Source organism: Talpa occidentalis, unplaced genomic scaffold (assembly GCF_014898055.3).
Source record: "Talpa occidentalis isolate TD23 unplaced genomic scaffold, MPIMG_talOcc4v2.1 talOcc4.10, whole genome shotgun sequence".
Lineage (NCBI taxonomy): Eukaryota > Metazoa > Chordata > Mammalia > Eulipotyphla > Talpidae > Talpa > Talpa occidentalis.
In genome coordinates this window covers 36681948-36703246 of record NW_023600993.1, presented here as the reverse complement: position 1 = coordinate 36703246, position 21299 = coordinate 36681948, and the positions used below count along the sequence as shown (strand labels likewise).

General features: G+C 56.8%; 2 protein-coding genes and 1 long non-coding RNA gene across 4 annotated transcripts in view; 1 reads left to right on the top strand and 2 right to left on the bottom strand.

Annotated features, from left to right (window-relative positions):
- The window catches only part of STAB1 (stabilin 1), a 28063-nt gene extending 16611 nt beyond the window's left edge, over positions 1-11452 (bottom strand). Inside the window, exons 1-19 of one of the 2 annotated variants that reach the window (XM_037530360.2) lie at positions 11419-11452; positions 9654-9941; positions 5590-5726; positions 5181-5296; positions 4963-5048; positions 4822-4891; positions 4436-4531; positions 4034-4144; positions 3600-3796; positions 3242-3372; positions 2949-3076; positions 2620-2705; positions 2274-2411; positions 2013-2156; positions 1805-1867; positions 1421-1534; positions 1288-1341; positions 995-1075; positions 434-592 (exon numbers count right to left, since the gene is read on the bottom strand). In XM_037530360.2, coding sequence (XP_037386257.1) covers positions 434-592; positions 995-1075; positions 1288-1341; positions 1421-1534; positions 1805-1867; positions 2013-2156; positions 2274-2411; positions 2620-2705; positions 2949-3076; positions 3242-3372; positions 3600-3796; positions 4034-4144; positions 4436-4531; positions 4822-4891; positions 4963-5048; positions 5181-5296; positions 5590-5726; positions 9654-9734 — 1992 coding nt within the window. In that variant the 5' untranslated portion in view covers positions 9735-9941; positions 11419-11452. The remainder of the gene's footprint in view (positions 1-433; positions 593-994; positions 1076-1287; positions 1342-1420; positions 1535-1804; positions 1868-2012; positions 2157-2273; positions 2412-2619; positions 2706-2948; positions 3077-3241; positions 3373-3599; positions 3797-4033; positions 4145-4435; positions 4532-4821; positions 4892-4962; positions 5049-5180; positions 5297-5589; positions 5727-9653; positions 9942-11418) is intronic. The other variant, XM_037530369.2, reaches the window with a different exon arrangement.
- On the top strand, positions 8749-20611 carry LOC129145653 (uncharacterized). Its single transcript, XR_008551518.1, has 3 exons — positions 8749-8787; positions 11427-11544; positions 20443-20611. It is a non-coding gene; the product is annotated as an uncharacterized LOC129145653 (long non-coding RNA).
- The window catches only part of NISCH (nischarin), a 34753-nt gene continuing 25972 nt past the window's right edge, over positions 12519-21299 (bottom strand). Inside the window, exons 15-21 of the mRNA XM_037530373.2 lie at positions 20165-20214; positions 17118-18536; positions 15430-15808; positions 14751-14907; positions 14164-14292; positions 13479-13640; positions 12519-13133 (exon numbers count right to left, since the gene is read on the bottom strand). Of these exons, the coding sequence (XP_037386270.1) occupies positions 12523-13133; positions 13479-13640; positions 14164-14292; positions 14751-14907; positions 15430-15808; positions 17118-18536; positions 20165-20214 (2907 nt within the window). The 3' untranslated portion in view covers positions 12519-12522. The remainder of the gene's footprint in view (positions 13134-13478; positions 13641-14163; positions 14293-14750; positions 14908-15429; positions 15809-17117; positions 18537-20164; positions 20215-21299) is intronic.

Sequence of the window (21299 nt, the reverse complement as noted above, 5' to 3'; positions counted from 1 at the left end):
CGGGGCAGAGGGGTTAGTCATGGTGGTTAATTCAGCACATACAGAAGTGACACTGAGAGGACACCTGAGACAGGAGAGGAGGTCCACCCCAGGGGGCCAGGGGTAGCATTCTGGGCAGAAGGAAAAGCAGGAGCAAAGATCCCGCAGGGGGGGGAGCTGGGTGTGAGGGAATCACAGGCCTTGGCAGGGAGCTCGGAGGAGGAGATCTGGAAGATGCATGAGTGACTTCATAGGTGCAATCAATAGGACTGCTGAGAACTGATATGGGGGTATCCTGGCAGATTCTTGGGGTTTTGTACCTGGTCCCCAGAGTCATGGTCAGCCCACTTACTCATTTGAGGAGGACTAGAGAAAGGCACCTCTCCCTGGGAAGACACCCCCTACATGAGCGGCGCCAGGCCTCTCGAGGCTCAGGCTCTGGGTGTGCACTTACTGCCACAATCTGGTGCTGCTCCTCACTGCAGTGCTTGGGCAGGATGGGCAGGATGGTCGGGGGCAGCAGCACACCCTCTAGCACGTGGATCACCCCATTGGCAGCCAGAACATCCATTTTTCGCAGAGGGATCCCCTCGGGTCCCAGCAGGATGCGCCCCTGCAGCAGAGCCCAGTGTGCCACCCACCCTCCCCAGAAGGCCCCACCGGCCCAGTCCGGTCTCGCTGGCCCCTGTGCAGCTTGGTGCCCATTGAAGGCCCAGCCAGCAGGCTGTCTCCTCCCTTCTTGCAGCAATGCTTCCCCTCAGGCAGACTACTCTGGTCTCCACTCCATTACCCGCGGTTCCTGCCACAGGGAGTTCTCCCCCCAAGTGCTCACCCTCCTCCTTAGAGTCCTCCTGCTGTAAGTGCCCAGGAGAGGCGCCTGCCTCCCCATATGACTCCCCCATCCTACCCTACATGGGCTCAGAGCACAAAGGCAGGTCTGAAAGAGGCTAACCAACTGGCCAGCCATCACCAGCTCTGCACCTGCCCCTTTGCTCCAGATACCCAGGGATCTCACCTCCTCAGAGATGTTCACAGCCAGGACCTGGTTGGCCATGGTGAGGACTCGACCCTTCGAGATGAGCTTTTCAACAGTCAGCTGGGGCAAAGGAGAGGGTGGCCTTAGGCTGGCCACTGGCACCCCTTGGGGCCATGCCCAGTGCTACCCAGGTAAGTCCTAGATACTGCCTTGGGCCCCGGGCTCTCCTTTGGGCTCTGACAGTCCAGATGGGGACCCCCAACACACACATACTCCCAAGACAGTCCAGCAGCAGGTGCAGCTGGTCACCTTCTTGGAGGGGAACATCTCACCTGGCCATGGCTGTAGATGTGGTACCTCACCAGCTCCTGCAGTTTGGAGAGACCCTGGCAGGGGACAGAGGGTTTGTCTCTTGGAGGTCCTGGTACCCTCACATCCACAGTCCCTTCTCCCCACCAAGCTTACTGTTGTGAAGAGGTAGATCAGGCGGCCGTCGCGCAAGCTGTCCACAGCCTCATTGCTTGGAACAAAGACTGTGAAGGGCCCAGGCCCATCCAGGATGGAGGGCAGCCCACAGTTCTGTGGTGGTGGGAGGGAGGCTCAGGGGGGCTCCAAGGCCCGCCCCACCTCTGAGCCCTGACTGGAGGGGCCCTGCTCTTGACCCACCCACCGGAAACTCCTACAGGACTAAGTGGGAGATTCAGCAATGGGCCCTTACTACTGCAGAACCTCAGGGTGGTGATGGATAGGCTCTAGGGTATGGCATGAGCAAAGGCCTCTTCTACTCTAGAAGCCCAGATCAGTGGGGGCAGACTCTGGGCAATGAGATCATGTAGGGTAGGAACTCACCTCCAGGATGGTTTCAAAGCGGCTGAAGGCCTCGGTGGAGGCAAGAATCTGGCTGATGGTTCTCTATAGGAAGGGATGAGCATGAGGGGCTGGGAGAAGAGGGTGAGGGGAGCTGTGTTCCATAACTGCCTCTGCCCCCTTCTCTGAACTCTCTGGGGGCCAGAGGTCACCTAGCACCCAGGGTGGGAAGGGGAGGGCACTGGCTTACCTTGGGGTCCTCAGGGAGTTCTGGGGGGGACTGCTGCCGAAGAGCAGTGACCACGTGGAAGACCCCATTGGCTGCTGGATAGTTGGCCTTTTGGATGGTGAATGTCTGCTGGGGCTCATTTTCATACTTGTAAGTGTATTTCTGCTGAGATCCAAGGCCTCTGGCTCATACTTCTGGGGCTCCATCCCACCTCCACACTTTCCCTGGGCTATGTCCCCCACCCGAGACTTCTCTGGTCCCTAGGCTGAGGTTCCCCCTTACCATAAAGCGGTTGAAGGTGACAGTGATCTGCTCCCCAGCCAGCGTCCACCACCGGCGTGTGTGCTGGGTCCCTGACTCCTCCAGTACATGCTGACCTGCGATGACATGCTGTCTGCAGAGCTGCCGTGCAAGGGAGGCCTGCGGGCACAGGGGGTTCGGTGCCGAGTGGGCCCGGTGCGGGCTGTCCTCCTCGGGTCACCCCATCCTGAGCAATGCAGGGGGCCATGCTGGCTCCTGGGCCTCACTTCCCCAGAGTATGGAGAAGGGACACTCTCAGGCCCTGAAGCCAGGCAGGGTCCAGGAGGAAGCAAGGACCTGTATGGGCTCCCTGGTGGGAGGCGCTCACGTTTATGGTCCTGGAGGAGACTGAGATGGACGGCACCAGCACAGTGAATGGTCCTGAGGTGGTGAGAAGCTCCCGGCAGCCATGGTCTGTGGGAGAGGGCAAGAAAGGGCACATCAGAATGGATCTGGAAAGACCCTCAGGCGTCAGTCCTGGGTTTTGGGGGGTCAAGGTGAGAAGCATTGGGTATAGGGAAGATAAGGGTATCAGTACCTGCACCCACCACAATCCACTCTGTTTCCACATCTCTGTGGAGTCCCCCTGTCCTTCCCTCCCTGCCAGGAGTGCGGGAACCAGGGCAGGGTCACAGGCAGGTTGTGGAGGCAACGCACCCAGTATGGCGAAGGCGATTCTCAGCCTCAGGAACACCACGCCGACCTGACCGGCCTTCTGTACCTCCTGGAGGAGGTGTCCGTAGCAGGCACGCCCATCCCCCACCTCGCCCTCCTTGCACACACAGCTGGGGGTATGGGTAGGACTGGTCAAGTCAGGGTGTGTGGCCAGTCCCCCACACAGCTACCCCACAGGTGGCCCTTGGCTGAGGATGAACCCAACATACCTCCCCCTTCCCAGCCCACCCACTATTCTGCCCCCGGTGACCCCTATTCAAGATCCTGGTGCCCACCTGATCTTCCCATCGTGGGTCACCTTGCAGGTAGCTGACCGGTCACAGGAGTGGGGGAAGCAGTGGGCAAAGCAACCCGCTGAGGCATTGCCGTTGATACTGACCAGGTTTGGCTTACAGGAGCAAGAGGCCTGCTCCACCAGGCAGGGGTAGAGGGTGACAGCATGGCCATGAGAACCCCCAGCACCCAGAGTTCTGCTCAGCCCCTACAACCACACCCCAGTGAGAGGGCTTTCATCCACCTGCAGCTCTGCAACGAGGCAGCTGAGGTGCCCAGAAGGCCTGGGATTTACCCAGGTCCCACAGCCAGAAGGAGTGGGTGGGGGCTGTGAGGCAACCGCCCAGGGCCCCAGATCACCTTGCCTGGCTTCTGATACACACACACGGTGGAGTTGCTGGGGCAGCCCCCATGGTTGGTGGTGCAGGGGTCCTGTGGCAGGCACACCCTCCCATCACCATGGTAGTTCTTGGGGCAGCGACACTCTGGCTGCCCACTGGGGGTCACCGAGCACTGGGCCAGTGGCGAGCAGAGCGATGGTGAGCAGGGGTCAGGACCTGCCAGGGTAGAGAGAGCCCAGTGAGCCAAGTGCTGTGCAGCCCTGCTTCCCCACAGCTTCCACCAGGATAGCCCAAAATTGGGGTGAGCCAGTTGATCTTGACCTTGGGGACAGGCTCTGTTCCCCTCATTTTCTGTCCTCATAAATGGCCAGATTGAACTTGCTGCTTTAAAAGGATGACCTCCCAGCATCTGCTCACCTGAGCTGAGGTTCCTGGTCTCAGTCACACACTTACCTCGGCATTCACTGCCCTGCTTGGTGTAGCCAGGCAGGCAGTGGCAGGTGGGGGACTCTGCAGAACACTGTGAGTTCTGGGGACAGTGCAGGGCCTGGCAGACAGGCAGCTCTGAGTAGAGAAAAGAGAGAGCCATGGTGGCGTGAATGGCCAGTTTGGGGAGGAACAGAGGAGCAAAGCTGCTTTGTGGGATTGGCTGTGTGCCTCTGGCCAGGGCCCTGCCCTCTCTGGGCCTTGGGCAGGGGAGTTCCTGAATAACATCTCCTCCCTCCAACCAGCTGAATGCTGTCCTATTTGGAAATGAGGCTGTAGGCAGTGGTTCTGCTGAAGTACAAGCCCATCTTGCACCCACTTGGCCTCTCTTGCTCTGGTGGCAGAGACCTGCTGCCCAGCAGCACTCACCTTGGTCACAGAGGGGTCCAGTGTACCCCGCAAAGCACAGGCAGCTTCCATCCCCGAGTGGTCCCTTACGGCATACACCATGCACACAGCTACACACTGGGAGGAACAAACAGGGTCAGGTGAGACCCCACAACCTCACAGGGAAAAAGGAACAATGAATCCCTGCCCTCCACACCTCCACAACTCAGCTCTGGCAGGCACAAGCTCAAGAGTAGAGTTGTGATCCAGGACCATGGATCCTGGCTGTTGGGAGTTGCCTGGCCCAACCCAGGAGCTCAGGACTTCCCAGAGGCTGCCTCCAAGAATAGCCTAGTGGGGGCTGGTTGTAAGAAGTGGGTCCCAGGGGTGGGTCACTTGCCATGCCCTTCTGCCCTGCCAGTGCTCACCTGACCGGCAGTCAGGCCCAAACCGGTTGGGGTCGCGGCACTCATGGCAGGCTGACCCACTGAAGTTCTCCTGGCAGAGGGAGGCACCAAGTCAGTGTGGCCTCACCACTGCGCCCCACCCCAGACCTACCTGGTCCTTACCTGGCACACACAGGTCCCGTTTCTGTCTATGCCATCCAGGCAGGTCCCGTGTCCACTGCATGGGTTCTCTGCACCCCCCGGGCACTCTGTAGATAAGCCCCAGAACACAATTATACCTCAAAAGCTCTTCATTTAGCCCTGACCCCAAGTGCCTTGCTGCAGATGGGGAGCCCAGGTGGCATCTGGGGCACAGGAGCAAGGCTGTACACCCCTCATACCATAGCACTGGGACCCCCAGTAGCCAGGGCAGCAGGCCTTCTGTACTTCGTTCCTCCAGCACTCCAGGCTGCAGCCTCTCATGGACACTACAGAGTCCCCCAGCTTTACCTCGTAGCTGGGGACAGAGGGAGGCTGGGAGATGTGGTGGGAGGGCCCCCCAGCCCAGCCTCCCTCAGCCATTTCAGGAGTCCTTACCCCTCCTCCCCCTGCCTGGGCTGGCCCTGGGCCTCACAGGTAGTAGGCACCCAAGGAACACCCTGCTCTCTTATCCCTTCCCCCTGCCCATTTGTGCTCCCTCAGAGGGGCTGACAGAGGGTGTAAGTGAGGCCTTGCCCTCACTCCCCAAGCTTGCCAGACTCTCCCTGATTCCCTGCCTCCCCAGGAGATGTTCCCGGAAGCAGTCCGCACTGGCAGTCCTGTAATATCTTCTCTGGGAAGTCCCGAAGCCAGCCTGGGGGACACGACCGCTTCTTGATGGCAGGGCACATGGTGCAGGGTACACGAGTGACAAACTTGGTCTTGACATCGCAGTGTTTGGATCGCACCTGGGGTATGGAGTTTGGAGTGAAGGCTTGAACCGGCCCCCATCCTGACTGTCCTGATCATCCCTCTTTGGGCCTGTTTCCCACTTGTTCAGTGGGGATGCGGTGAGGACAGGAAGGTCCCACACAGGGGGAACCTGCCTGACATCACTTATCACTGCCACAGCACACCCCCATGTCAACAGCCATGTACTTCCGCCCAGGGCCCAGAAGCCTGTCTACCTTCGGGAGAATCTGGCCACTTTTTTCCATGTTGGTCCATTACAGATAAGGAAAATGAACCCCAGGCAGTGGCCTTGGCCTAAAGGCATCCAGTGGCCCATTAAGAATCAGCAACTACAACCTAGAGCTCATTCTTGCCTTTCATTTGAAAATAACTGACTCAGCTGGCACTGTTTGGAAGGAGAACACAGCGACTCCATCAATTCCCAGGCACAGGCCACACTCTGTGGGGCTGGGCCTCCAGCTACACCACAGGGGCACATCCCCATGTTGGCAATGAATGATCCTCTCTCAGCAAGTTCAAGGGCACTCCCTGCTGACCCAGAGTCAGCCCCAAAGCCGGGAGTCCGGGCCTGCGAGAATAGGCATGAGCAAGGGCGTCTGCTTGTGTCTGGGCCAGTTACTCTCACAGAGCCTGACTCCAGGCCTGCCCCACAGCCCCACAGCCCCACTGGGACCCAGGTGTCTACTGCCTGTCACTAGATGGGCCCTTTTTGGCAGAGGGGACCAAGAGGACCCAGACTTGGAGCAGCTTCCCAGGGGAGCTAGGACCTGACGGATGGGTGATTGCTGGCCAGGGCAGTTTCCTGGCAGGGAGAACAGCAGAGCCAAGGCTGGGAAGTGGGAAGGAGCAAAGGACCATGTATGACAAGGCAGAGCAGCCAAGGAGAGAATGAAGAGGCTGGCAGCCAGGCCAATGAGGTGAGGCAGAACCCACGACTCCATTCGTGTTTTAAGTGGGCCTTCTGGCTGCTGCCTGGAGAACCTGAGAGGGCCAAGAAGGTCCCAGTCCAGCAGGTCTATTTGCTACCTGCCACACTTCCCTGTGTCCAGCACTGGGCACCTACACAGAAAAAAAGCCCTAGTAACCCACCGTGTCATCCCCTGGAGGGACAGAAGTTATGTTCTTGGTTTGAAGTGTGACAAAGGGCCACAGGTAAGGTGCACTTTGATGGAGGAAAGGTTCTGGGGACTTGGGACATGGCCTGAGGAAGTTGTCTTCAGGAAAAAAAAAAAAAAAAAGCTGAACATATTGCGATCCAAAGAGTGGACCCAGAGCACCTCTTTCCCAGAACAAATCACGTATCTATGGCCTGTTAGAGCAAGAGAAAAGGAGAAATAGTGCCTGACGCTTTCTTCTGAACAAAGGAGTTCCACCGCCTCTCTCTGCCACTGAGATTTGGCCTTTTCCGCTCATGCCTTTGCGGTCTGTAAAGAGGGAAGTTGCTTTGAGCGGCCTCAGCGTTGAGCAGTGGGATGTTGTGGTCTCATTCCCTTCCCTGAGCCTGTCTTTGCTGAGCCAGGGATTGACCAGGAAGTTGGGTAACTTGGCCAGGCAGTTGCTGGCTCAGGGCAAAAGCCGGGCTGGTGGCGGGCTCCCCTAGGGCCACCTGGCCTGCTCACCCAGCTGCCACCGCAGTTACCTCTGGCCCAGGGAACCAGCCTCGGAGGAACATTGGCTAAGCCTGGATAAGGACATGGGGTGAGAAGGCTGTCCTCACACTCAGGCAGAGCAGGGCTCCCGAAACAGTGGGTGAGTTACAGGCGTGGAGGAAACAGGAGCCTGGGATTGTGTAGTGATACTCATACAGGATACTGTGTTTGTAAATGTGTGTGAAATGTTGATAGAAGGGTAAACCAGGGTCAAATCACCCTCCTCCCCAGAGACCACACAGGAGACTGGCATTCAGGCCCCCGTTGCCCAAAGCATGGGCGGGGAAGCAGCAGTCCTGGCCCACTGGGTGGAGCGAGGCTGGATCGTGGCCCAGTGCTGAATCAGATTCCCTTCCTGTGGCACCTTGGGGCTGCCTGAGCCTGGCAGGTGCCGCCCCACCTCCCTGCCCCAACTCATAAATGATTTTGCAACATTTGCTTCCCACAGAGATGCTGCTGGGGAGGCAGAGGAGGCAGGAGGTGTTAAGCCTGATGTGAGAAGGTAGAAGAAATCCCCCAGGTTCTAGGGCCAAGGACCCAGAACCCCAACCTTAGAAGAGATTCCCCTGCCCTAGACCAGAGAAAGGAGGGGGCCAGTGGCCAAAACCCCTCTTCCCTCAAGCCCTGGCTCGAGATCACATCTACCAGCATGGAGGTGCTCGGTGAACACCATATTGAATGGACAGGCGCTAAAAGCCCCTCTCCAGGAAACCTCCTTGGCCTCTGTTGCCAGAACTGGCTGTTTTGAGTTGAGTCCTGTGCTGCCCCTCACTAGCTGTGTAACCCAGAGGTCATCCCTTCCCCTCAGAGCCTCAGTTTCCTGTATGTACAGTGGGTCTCATGCTACAGGGGTACAGGGAAGCAATTCTGCATCCTTGTTCACAAGAATCCCCAGCCTCTTCACTGGCCCGATCTGGCTGAGGACCAGTCCTGAAAGGCAGACTTAGGGCTTTCCTTCTCTGACAAGGCAGAGACCCCAGTCTGACTAGCCAGGATGTGAGGAAGCCTGTAGCAAAGTCTGTGAAATTCCCTGGCATTGAACACATGGGGAAACTGAGGCAAGGAGCAGGAAACCAACCGCAGGGTTCAGCATAGCCTGGAACACTTGGCTCTTCCACCATCACTGTCACATTCTCAGCCTCAACTCTGCCGATCCTCAACCCTGACCTGAGCCTGAAACTTGTAGGGCCTCTCCCGGTCCCTACTCTGAGGGTCCACAGAAGCATGAAAGAAAGAGCCCAGTGGTGGCAAGGGCCTGTGTCCCTGCCCTGGCTCTACCTGGTAGTGAAAGCCTTTCTTTCTCTGTACCTCAGACTCCCACTAATAACATGGGACGGCAGCTGTCCTGAGTCAGATGAACTTGGCGTCACAGGGGAGGGCCCCTCACCTGGAGGCAGGTCCCAGCCAGGTAACTATCTTCATAATCAGGGGGGAGGGCCTTCCAGAAACTCTGATAGGACAATATTGCTACTATGGGGCTTATGTGGACCTGCAGACAGGCAGCCTGGAGGGGGTTAGCACACACAGACCAGACAGCCTCACATGGGGCTCCTCTCTCGTGTTGGGTAGGGAATGCCAGGCAGCACCTGGAGCATGGCTCCAGAGGGTGGCCGACCCGTCTCCATCATCTGTGGGCCTTGGCTTCCTCAGGCAGAGAACAACAGGACTCACAGCCCGAGGGCTGTGAGGATTCAAGGGAGAACACCCAGATGTGCCCAGGATTGAGTGCTGGATTAACAGTATTTCTTAGGCTTGAGGGTGTTTTGTTGGCTGCTGCTTAGCCAGAGGAGAGGGGTAGACCTCATTCTGCCTCCAAGCACTCTTGTGCACACATGTGCACACATGCCCAGCACACACACACATGTTCCACGTGAGTCATCTCGAGAAGAGTAGAAGCTTTCTCATCCACCTCCAGGAGAGGGGCGCAGAAAGACCAAGCCTCCATGTGGGCAGAGAGGGCAGGAGGATGGGTCTTGGTCTGTACCCCTCACCCTCAGGTTGGGGAGTCCTGGACAGCTGCCCAAACCGCATGGCTATTTGGCTGGGCACATTTAGAGGACAGGCTGACACACCCCTGGCACCCCAGGCAGACAGACCTCAGCCTTGGGAGCTGGGCACAGTGGCTGGCCCTCTGGTACTGCTCAGATGCCAGACAAGCCCAGGCTGCCCTATAAGTTTCCATACCCAAGGCTGATCTGGGTATGCTCCCTCCCGTTCCCACCCCGGCCAGCAAGGCCCAAATATCACATCCTTCTGCCACCGGCTCACACTCACCTCCTGCCCCCTGATGAAGCTGGAGCCTGGCAGGCAGGCGGCCAAGAGGCAGAGCAGGAGGTGGCTCCGGAGCCCTGCCATGGCTGGCGGCTGACAGGCACGTTGACCAGGGCAGAGTCACCGTCCCAGGCAGTCAGGGCAGAGAGCGGGTAGCTGGGGAATGCGCTGGGAGGCAGGCACAGGCAGGCAGGCGGGACAGGGCGGGCAGTCGCTTTAAAAGCAATCCGGAGGCCCCGCCAGTTCACCCCCACAGGAACCCACCAGGACTTCCTCCTGCGTATCAGCAGCCTGCAGGCGGAAGGGAAGGTGCTGGCCACTGACCCCCACATGGCCAGCCTGAACCCTACTTGGGGCTTCCCGGCCAGGGTCCTCCTCCTGGCTCACAGGCTCCTAGCCCACCATTATCCTAGGGTCCACCAGAGGTTGTGAAGCCAATTCCAGTGTAGCGCAAACAACTCCCCACTCCCAGTGTCTGCCAGCCCAGTGTTTCATTCAGGGGCGGGGGAGGGGTCCTAGAGTTGGGGGCTGGGCAGTCCCTGAATCCCATCTGTCCTGCTGCTGCCAGGCAGTACAGTGGGTTAGACAGTAACTCTTCATACTTGCCCAGCTACCCTTCTGACAGGGTCTGTGGGCTTGGCTTCCACCACCCCATACCCATGAGTCCCACGCCTCCCTTCTATCCCCAAGGGGACTATTCTCTGCTGCTAGGGCCCCTCACTCCCCAATCTATCAGGTGTAACCAAGGCTTCCCACAGAACCCAGCCAAACCCCTCTCTACAGGGGCCTCTCCAACCTCATTGCCTGCTTCCCTATCCATCCCTCTGCTCCAGTCATGTGGGCCTGTGTAAACCTCTTAATGGGGTCAAGTGAACTCTGCTGGGGCTGCTGTCACCCCAGATCCTCTCAAAGGGGCTCACCACAAGGTCCAGTCTCACGTCAAAGGTGATTAGCTTTCATTCATAGCACTGACACTGGTTTAGTTTTTCTGTCCCATGAAATGTCAGCTATGGGAGTGCAGGATGGAGTCTGGCTGGGTCACATAGTAGATGCTCAATACAGATTTGTGGAATTAATGAATGTCGTTACTTTCATTATGTTACTAGTGAGAAAACCGAGAGTGAAGGTCTAGGCAACTTGTCTAAGGTTGTTCAGTCAGTTTTAAGATTCAATCCTAAGCCCCGCTGCCCACCACTGGGTGCTGTCCTCATGGACCCAGGCTGGGACCTGGGGATAGCAGCCCAGGTGGCAAGGCCTGTATGTGCCAGGTGTGGGCTTGGTGGACCCTACCTCTGATTGTCAGTTTGCATTTACAGATGACGGAACTGAGATGGAGAGAGGCAGGTAGTCATTTATCAACTCTCCTTTGATAAAGGCCTGATTGGAGAAAAACTTGTCACCTGCCCCCTTCTCCTCAGTGAGGAACTTTTGAGATTTGGGTGTGGGGGTTGTGAATGGCAAGACTCTCCCTTTGTTAGCTCCACACCTGCCCCCCAAGCTTTCCCCAGGATGATGGGCCCTCCAGGCCAGAATCCCCACCCTATGGGCATTAAGGGAAAACAGAAAAAGTAGGTCTGGGAGGCAGGTTGACCACTCTACCTCCCCACAACCTGGCCTGGCCCAAATATCTTGAAGGCTTGAGGGCCAAGACTCCTGACTGGGCCAGGGTGAGAGGTGAGTGGGGGTTCAGGGCCTACTCTGGGATTAGGAGCGTATGGAGGAAGGATGGGGCACAGGGACCGGCTCCCACAGAAATCCCACGTCCTACCTCATCAGGACTCTGAGGCAATCCCCAGCTCTAAGGACATGAACACAGACATGGATGAGCACAGGACCTTCCTCTCTGCAAGTCTTCCCCTTGCAGACCATCGTGCAGGACCATCAGAGGCACACAGTAAGTAATCCCGAACTGCACATACAATACACTGCGGCTTCAGGTGCAGTTGGGTCCAGGTGTGATGTTCAAGACCTGCAGGAAGCAGAAGGGTTAGTGCCAGGTGTGCCTCAAGGAGCCTTACAATCTTTGGTTTGCCCAAGGCTCTTGGTTAAGCCATAGCCCAGCAAGGCCATGTCCAAAGGTCCTCTCACACCAACCCTGCCCCAGCTCTCCTGTGCCCTGGGAGTCCGCCCACTGCCCTCCCTCCTCCCCCTGCACCCCCACATATCTCACCTTCCTGTGTCTCCAGGGCACCTTCTCCCCCTCAAGCCGTCCAAGCCCCAGGCCAATGCCCTGCTGGGACCCCAGTAGCCTTGAAATAAAAGACCCAGACTGTGTCAAACTCTGCTTTATTGGAATACAGAAAATAGGCAGTGGGAATCACACTTGGCGCTGGCAGTTCTAGGTCCCCTGCCTTCATCTCAGCCCCAAGGCCTGTGGGATTCCTGCCCTCCAAGTTCTCCCACTTGTCTGGACCAGGAGAGGCCTCTACTTTGGAAAACTGCACAGGGCGGGAGCTTCCAATGTGCATTTTGCTTCATAATTAGCAGCAAACGCTCACAATGACAGCAACAGCAACAAGACTGAAGACCACATTTTAGGAAAAGACATGTGAAAGAGTACATCAGACCCACGTGTTAACAACGGTCCCACAACAGAAGACACAACACTGGGGTGCCTGGCCATGCCACGCTGGGGGCGGGCAACATATCCAAGAGAGGCTGATGAGGCCCAGATAGCCCTGGAGGGGCTGCCCCTTCACCCCCATTATTAGAAAGAAGTAACTGAACACATATGTTCACATTCTCTGGGAGGACAGTCAAGTGAAGGTACCAAAAGGGAGGAGAAAACATTTTAAAAACAAATAAAGCCTGTGGCCCCTGGCCTGAGTGAACACCAGCTCACGGCGGGCGGCAAGGGCTGGCTGTGACTGGGCTAGCCAGTGAGCTCAACGGGCAGCTCACGGCCACACAGGGCCTCCCACTGGCGAGCCAGAAGAGAGATGAGCTTCTCACGGCTCTCAGCACTGGGCACAAACACCTGCCACTGGACCTCCCGACCTTGGCCACCTCTGGCTGGACCACCCGATACCTCCCCAAAGTGGTCCAGGGTGACGTTGCCCATGAGGTCATGGCCCTGCATGTCGTCAAAAACAAGGGTGAGGGCCTGTGGGTAGGGCTGGTAGCCCATGAGGACGCGGTCCAGGTCTCGGACACGACGGCCATCATCCAGCCGGTACCGGTCCCTTTGTGGTGGCTCTTTGGCGAACTCGGGCAGTGGATAATGAACAAAGTCCTCATCCAGGAGGAAGATCTCGGCACTGGTGAGCAGGAGAGTTTTAGGGCGCAACAGGCCTCTGCAGCGCCCAGGTGGTGGTGTGCCCACCTGGAAGGCCTGTAGGTACAACAGAATGCTTAGGGCTGGCGCCTTCTCCGGGTCAGCCATCTTTTGGGCCACGATGAATGTCAGGTCCCCGATCTCCTCCTCACTGGGGTAGGTGAACTTGACACGGCTTGAGTGGATCAGCTCGTAGTTCTCCATCTTCCCTACAGAGAGAAACACCTATCAGGGTTGGAGTCTAGAGCTGGTCTGTGGTGGGGCTGGGAGTGCCAATAGCCCCAAGACACCCAGCAATGGCAGCACAAGCTGCTGCCTGTCAGAGGCGGGAGAACACATTCTAAACCCCTATACTCAGGCCCAGAGTGGAGCAGAAACTGAAATGCACCTGCTGGGTGACTGAGGGTTTGCTATGCCTTGGAAAACTGTAGTCAGCTAAGCAGGAAGAAACAAAAAGTGAGACAGGCAGAGGTGTTCTGGAGTCTATTTTAGTTCTTGGGGTGAGTGAGGAAGCTGCGAAGTCAGTCTAGGGGTCAGGTCTGCGGCCAGAATACCTGTGGTCTTGTTTCCAAACTCAGAGTAGAAGTCCTTGTCGACAGGCTCAGGTGAGGGTGTGCGTTCCAGAGAGGAAAGCACAGCCATGAGGTGCTGGAGGAAGCAGTGTGTCAGGTAGCTGTCCCGTGTCAAACATGTGACCACCTGCACTGGAGAAGAGCCTGCAGAGAACGGGCAGGTCATGGTTGCAGGCCGCTGCTCCTCCCACCCTGTCCCTGCCTGTGGGGCCAACTATAGTCTCTGAGACCTGAAGACCACAGAGCCAGGGCCAGGAGGGACCACGTGGGGAAGCATCACAGGGCCTGGGGAGATGGCCACTACTCAGGCCGGAAGGGCTATGACATTTTTCTGGAAGGGGATACAGAGGCATTAGGGAAAGAGCTTAGCTTTCTCTCTTCAGGAAGCATGAGTCAGAAACATCCTGCCCAAGAGCCCAGGGCCCACTCTGCCCGCCCGCCCAGCACTCTGCTGCCTGTTGCCTGCCTCCCTGTTCCAAGTCCTGGGGGTGAGTTCTGCACTCAGCAGTTCCTGAAGCTGTTTCCTCTCGCCCTGGTGAACTGGCTGGTGAGCAGAGAGATAATTCTGCCTGTGATAATGTGCCCACATGTGGGGGGTGGGGGGTGGGAGTTCACTGGTGACAATGGCCATCACCCAAAATAGGACAAAGCACAGCAGGTCACTCACCCGTCAGCCGGAAATACTGGTCAAAAAGCCCAACGTTGACTGCCTGCAGGTCACTGAGTTTTAAAACAAAGCACTGGGAGATGTGAAAGGGACTGTTGTTATAGTCAGTGTTTTTCTGATGCCAGAAATCTGTGATGGAGAGAAGGGGACTGAGCATGGTGGTGAGTTGAAAGGGTCTCAGGTGCCTGGCTTTGTCCAGCAGAAAGGGGACCCCTTGGCTGGCTGGTGAGGCATAACCACAACCCTTACGCACACAGCACCTCAGGGGCAATGCACGTCAGGGTCGGAACTCACTTGGCTTGGAATCATGAGATGCCCTACAAAAGCCACGGGCAAAGGCTCCCACGGAAGCTGCGAGGGGCAGCCCCTTGTCATTGCGGCCAATTCCCAAGCAAGAGCAGGACCTGGCTTGAGGCTCTCCTGACAGTTCCAGGAGGAAGCGCTGCTGTCAGGCCCTTTCGTCAAACAAGGGATTCTCCACCCAGTGCAGCCAAGTCGCCATTGTCGAAAGCAGCATAGCTAGCCTGAGACCACCCCTGCCTGTCTCCTAGGGTACAAGCTCCGCAGTCCCAGGCACTGGTGCCTACCTTGTAGAGGCTCTGAGAAGTAGCGGCGGAGGCCATCGTGCAGCACAAAGTACACGGCCTTGGTGGAGAGCAGCACACAGGCAGTCACCTCCAGTCCAGGGGTCTGGTAGAACACCACTGAAGACCACATGAGGTGCCTCAGCTCCTCGTTTTCAACCTGGACACAGAGAGGGTCAGGCTTGGGCTTGCAAAACAGGGCTGGGTGCAACAGTACCTTCTCTTCTAAACCAGGCCTGGAAACACTTCCAGGCCGGGCACTACATTTCTGAGCCCCATCGCCCTGGTGGCCCACATGTTCCAGGGTCATGCCCACAGCCTTGAGATTAGAGAGACTAAGGACCTTCATTATACCTTGGTAATGTATGATCAGCTCAGAGGCAGTGAGGAAGTGAGGGAAGCTGGATGTGCAGTGGGGTCTGCCCAGGAATCTAAGATGAGGAGTGTCTGCAGAGGGAGGCGATGACAGAGAAGACAACTGGCCTGGAGATGGCAGCCCAGGACCTCCCTACCAAGACCCTCAACGCTGTGAATAGCTGAAGCTGGAGGGGAAAACTGGCATAGAGAAGCCTGAGAACCTGCGGCTGAGCCTAAGGCAAGCCCTACCTCAGCCAGAGCAGGATGGACTGCCACCTTTATCCACACAAGTGCCACCCAGTGAGACCAATGCATGGGTCACTACCTCAGCAATGCTGCTGTGGAAGAACTCGATGATGCTGCTCCCCCGCAGGCTGGCAATGTGCCGGAGTGATGGGCAGACGGGCAGATGCGAGGGGATCTGGTTCTCCTCCGAGGTGGACTGGATCAGGTGCTCACTTGGATACTGGACAGGGGCCTCTGCTTGTGCCAGGGTCTCTGCTGGGGCCGGGGATGAGGACTCCACTGGGATCTCCTCTGGGGCCAAGGCCTCTGCTGGGGCCCCCACTGGGACCAAAGGTGGCACTGAAGCCTCTGCTGGGGCCGGAGCTGAGGATTCTGCAGGCGCCTGGGCGAGGGCTGGTGCCTCCACTGGGACCGGAGCTGGGGCCTCTACTGGGACCTCCTGGGGTCGCTGGTCATTGCTACATTTCCCAATCCCCCCCCAAAACACTGTATTAATGTGAGGACCCCAAAAGAATATTGACATTACATGCACAACCTCAGAGTGAAGGGATGTATGTGCCACACACCACCTCTGGGGCCACCTAGGGATTTCACCACAATGGGCAGATGCCAGCCAGGTTCAGGGATGCAAGGAAATGTCACCAACTGCAGCCTCAGCACAGAAGCAAGGAGAGGGGAAGACAGTCATGCAGGGCCACCTCTCGCACAAGCTGCCCTCCATCCAGCACTTGGAGGCATCAGGGGAGCCTGTGGAGGGCATGGATCTGGAGTTGGATATGAGAGCATACTAGAATCAGCCAGGAAAAGGGGGAAGTGCTTTGGGAGCACCAGTTGGGGGACTGGGCTAGAAGGAGGAAGCAGGCTCTGTAAAATGCTGGGGTACAGACAGGGTTTCTTCCACTGTCCACCAGGAAGAAGCGATAATGAGTGAACCATGTCTTAGGATAGGAAGGTCACCAAATGCTTGCCCAGGTGGGGAAACCCTAGGTTTATCTGAAGCCAGGGGGACAGGAGATAGAGGTACCATAAAGGGTACAAGGCCTCCTACTTGACCTCAGGTGGGGGTGATTATGCTCCCTAATGGCCACCTCAACTCCCAGCCCTGAGGGAAATCCAAGATGGAGAGAACCCATGTGAAGCTAGGCTAAAGGATCAGAGACAGGATGGGGAGAATTAGAACAAGGACAGGGTTTCCCCCAGAAAAGTTTTGCATAAGATCATATGTCCAGCTCATACATGCAGACATTGCTACTCTTGGCCCTTTGGGTCCCTTGGAAAGACTCAAAACTACATGCAGAGGGGGGCCCTCAGCAATCCAGGTCTTCCAAAGAATGGGTACGGAGCTCACCAACGGGGTAGTAAGGCTTTGGACTGTGAGTCCCAAGAGAGGGAGTGAGTGATGAGTCACACCTTAAGGCTGTGCTTGGCCCATGGGGCAGAGTGGAGAGGATCAGCCCCTTCTGCCTGCCCCCACTGGTGATGGAATCCCAGTGACCCAGGCATGCAGGACCCTAAGTGGCAGGGAACTGGCCAGTTTGTCTCTGTGAAAGGACAGCTTTCCTGATCTGCAGCCTCAGGAGAGAAGCAGCAGCTCAGCACCAAGCCGGAGGGAGCCAGGGGTGATGCTGAGGGTGATCAGGAGCTGGAAGGTTTAAGTCAGGCCCACCCACATGTCGCAGAGACCTGGTTTGAGACAGTGCCAGGAACTCTCTGGGCACCTACCAGCCCATGTCCCCTAACCTCCGAGAGCCTGCTGATTGGTCTCACCTGGCCCTGTCCTCAGCAGGCTGCCCATCCACAAGGGGACTCTGGGACTGGTCCCCAGTTGCAGGCATCTTGGCAATAACCACGGTCTTCAGGTCTTGCGGTGAGGCCCGCAGCTGGTTGTAAATGCGTAGGAAGTGGAACTTCTCATGGGGCAACACGAAGATGGCGGTAACGAAGCGGTAGCCCACAAGCAGCTCGAGGACATGGCCATCAGCAAAGGCACCCCGTGGCTGAGTGCAGCTGCGTGTGGGGTCGAGCAGCACAGTGGAGAGGGGCACGCGGCTGAGCTTGAAGCTGTTGCGGTTGCGACAGTTGTGGGTGCCGCGGTTGGGCATGGGGTTGAAGTCAGCTTTGATGACGTTGAGGTGCTGGGGTGTGAGCAGCAGCCAGTAGGGGATGGCAGCGGACTTGACAGCCTCGGAGGGTGCACAACAGGAGCGCCGCACAGCTGAGCAGAGCGTGCAGCTGGCCCACTCGATGTTACCCGAGTAGTCCCCAGCAGCCGTCTGCACCATGCGCTTGTCGCTGTAGACCAGGTAGACGGGGAAGCAGCCCTGGCTACGCTCCTGGCAACCACCTGCCACCTTGTAGAAGGTGAGCAGCTGGCGAAGGAACTCCTGCAGGCTGGTGTGGCTGCCATAGAGCACGGGACTACACAGCATGGCCATGTGCTGTGGGGCGAAGCACGAGCGCAGGTCAGCATGGAACTCGTGCAAGTTGGCAGCATCAGAGATGATGAAGAGCGTGTTCTCGCTGTGCCGCACCTTGAGCACCAGACACAGCTCTGGCATGAGGAAGCCAAACTCTGTGAGGTCACCGTGCGGGAAGCAGAAGACAAAGCGCAGGGACGAGAGGATGTGCTGGCTGCTGCCCCGAGACTCCTGGTGTGGGATCTCGAAGACAGCGATGCCAAAGTCGGTGAGCACGAGGCAGGCGGCAAACTGGCGGATGCTGCCCTGCACGTGGATCAGGAAGCACCACAGCACCTTGAGGATGCGGATGTGCTCCAGCAGGAAGTCCTCGTCTGCGCCTAGGGCCCACTCCAGGGCCAGGCGCTCCTCCTCGCCCTCCTCCTCCTCCTCCTCCTCCTCCTCCTCCTCCTCCTCCCGGCCTCCCTCCTCTTCTTCTTCCATGTCTGGAGGCCCCATTTCAAAGTAGCGGTTCTCAGCAATGTCTTCCTCTTCCTCCTCCTCTTCCTCCTCCTCCTCCTCCTCCTCCTCCTCGCCTTGACCCTCTTCTCGCTGGTTGGCAGCCTCAATCCAGGCGGGGAGCTGCCGCTCGATGGCCTGCCGGATGAGCGTGCTCAGGCGCTGGATGAAGTCCTGGTTAGTGGCGGTGTAGCCAATGCAGGTAAAGGGCAGGAAGATGATCTGGCCAGAGCCAGGCACCACCTGGACTTCCGGCTCTGCCTGGTCTGGGCTGTGTGAGGAGAGGCCAGATTAGTGACATGCTGGACTGAGACACCTGACTTCCATATCCAGAGATTCCTGCCTGCACCAAGGAACCAAGCCATGGGTCTCCCAAACCTCCCAGATCAGCTGAGCTTGCTCCCAGGTGGGGTGCTCAGTAGTCACAATGCTGGGGCTAACAGTTTAACTGGAGTCTACATTCGGGGCTCAGATCCCAGGCAACTAATGCAGTCCTGTCCACACCACACTGCCTAGCCCAACCTAAGTGGAACAAAGATTTCTGTCATTCAGATACTGGCACAGAACTCCAAAAGCAATGAGTGTACAAAAGCAGGCACTCATCTGTTGACAAGAGTTCCCTTCAGGGTCAGTGGCCTTTGGAGGGTGGGAGGGGGTTGGAAGGTGAGCTAGGTGGACCTTACATTTATTTTTTTGGTCCCTATATTTAAATTCAAGCTCCTCGTGGTCACTACTGCCCTTGTGAAAAAAACATATACAGGAAAAGGCTGGGAAATCTCTTGTATAAATACTATAGGTCTTTGGTCTATGGTATTGGCTCTAGAACAGTTTGAACAAGCCCTCTTTTCAGGGCCCAGTAAGAGAACCGAATTGAGAGAAAGACACCTTAATGACAATGCACACAATTTTTTGAACAGTTTTTTTTTTTTTTTTAAAGATTTATGTATTTATGCATGCAAGATCTGGGGTGTAGGCCAGAGGTGCAGTGGGGTGAGAGGATTCACCAGAGACAGAGTGGGGAGCAGAACAGGCAGACTGACTGAAATACACTGCTGAGGGGAGCAGAGGATGGGACAGGAGAGGTCTGCTGTACCATGTGGGTACCCTCCCTGGCTGGGGATTGAACTGGTGCTGCAGCAGCTGTGGATTGCTTCATAGTGCTGAAGCTTAACCCTCTGTGCCATCAGGGAAGCCCAACAGCTCTTAAGAATGGTTGAGGCCGTCCCCTGGTGGCGCAGGCAGTTGAGCGCAGCGCTGTGAAACTGTCCACAGCCCCTGCAGCGCTGGTTCGATCCCACATGGTGCGCAGACTTCTCCTGCTGCGCCCACTGCTCCTCTCAGCAGTGTATTTCGTCAGTCTGCCTGTTCTGTTCCCACTCTGGCTCTGGTGAATTCTCTCACCCTCCCGTGCTTCTGACTGCACCCAGTGCTTGTATAAATAAATAAATCTTTAAAAAAAAAAAAAAGCAACCAAATTCTTCTTTAAAAAAAAAAAAGAAAGAAAGTAGTAGTTCTGGAGATATTCTGTGAACTGATTTTTTTTTTTAAAGATTTATTTATTTATACAAGCACTGGGTACAGTCAGAAGCACGGGAGGGTGGGAGAATTCACCAGAGCCAGAGCAGAGAGCAGAACAGGCAGAAGGACCGAAGTACACTGCTGAGGGGAGCAGCGGGCGGCAGGAGAGGTCTGCGCGCCATGCGGGACCCTCCTCTGGTGGCCGGGGAGCAGCTGAGGATAGAACCAGCGCTGCAGAGGCTGCGGGCAGCTTCGCAACCCAGTGCTCAACCGCTGTGCCACTGGAGAGGCCCTGTGAACTGATTTTTAACAAACTCCAATTGGTTGCTGCTATCCACGAATGTATGAAGGCCCAGGACTCCATCTCAACTTCTCCCTTACCTTGCACCACCAACAGCTCCTGGCACATCCCTTAACTCATCAGAGGGTGCCTGGTAGAAAAGGAAACGCAGTCAGCCCTCACCTGCTGCAGCCATTCCCTGGCATTTACCAAGGGCAAGACCCTGACCGGGAACATCACCATTCCTCACTGTCCTGTGAAAGCATCCTTACCATCTTCACGCACCATTCTGGGGATCTGGGGCCTAGAGATGCAGACACTCACCTATTCTGGCAGTTCACAGCAGAGCTGAGATTCCCACCTGTCTGTCTGATTCCAGCCCCTGCTCCAACCCCTGGGCCAGAGCCTCTCAGTCACTCTGCAGTTCAGTTTGTGCACCTGTGTCTTGCACTGAGAGCTCCATGTGCCATCCCAGAGGACCCGCACGGGCAGTGGACCGATTTGGTAAATGGCCAGCAGAGTGGAGGCTGTGCAGTGCCTAGGTAAGTTCTCCTAATGATCTCTAAATGACAGGGAAGACCTAGAGCTGGGAGCCTCCCTCCCACTGTGTGACCCTGCAGTGGGTGAAGGGAAGTGGCGCTGTGAAGTGCTGGGCAGAGTAAGGGCTCTGCAAACTGCCCCTGTGTCACAAGGCCATGACCCTATTGCTGAATAGACAGGGCTAGAGGGAGGCTGGGGTACTAAGCACATAGCAAATAATCACACACACCATACTTGTCTTCCTCCTCTCTCCTCCCAGGACACAGGAAGCAATTTTGGTACCATCAGTCACAAAGGGAAGTACTGGGGTTCCACTGTGTCCCAACTATCAGTGAGACATGAGGGCATGGGCAGAATGTTCCTGGGGTGCCAGGTAACAGAGGAGACACTGTTCCTGATGGCTCTGGAAGCCAAACAAGGTCAAGGTCTTCTGAACTACTTTCTCCAGGGGAGCCTGCTTACAGTGACGAAAGGTAATCTGGTTTTGCCCCCGTGCCCAGTGAGAGAGAATTTTTCCATTAACAGAAATAGAGAGGAGAAAAAGAAATGAGCATAGACCCTTAAGCAAAAAGCAGAGTGTACCAAGCACTGGCAACACGTGCCTTAACTCCAGCCAGGTCGTCTGCTTCCAGTCAGCCAGACATCCAGCCTCTGGTTGCAGAGTTAACCACTCCCTAGACACAGGAGGAGGGCATT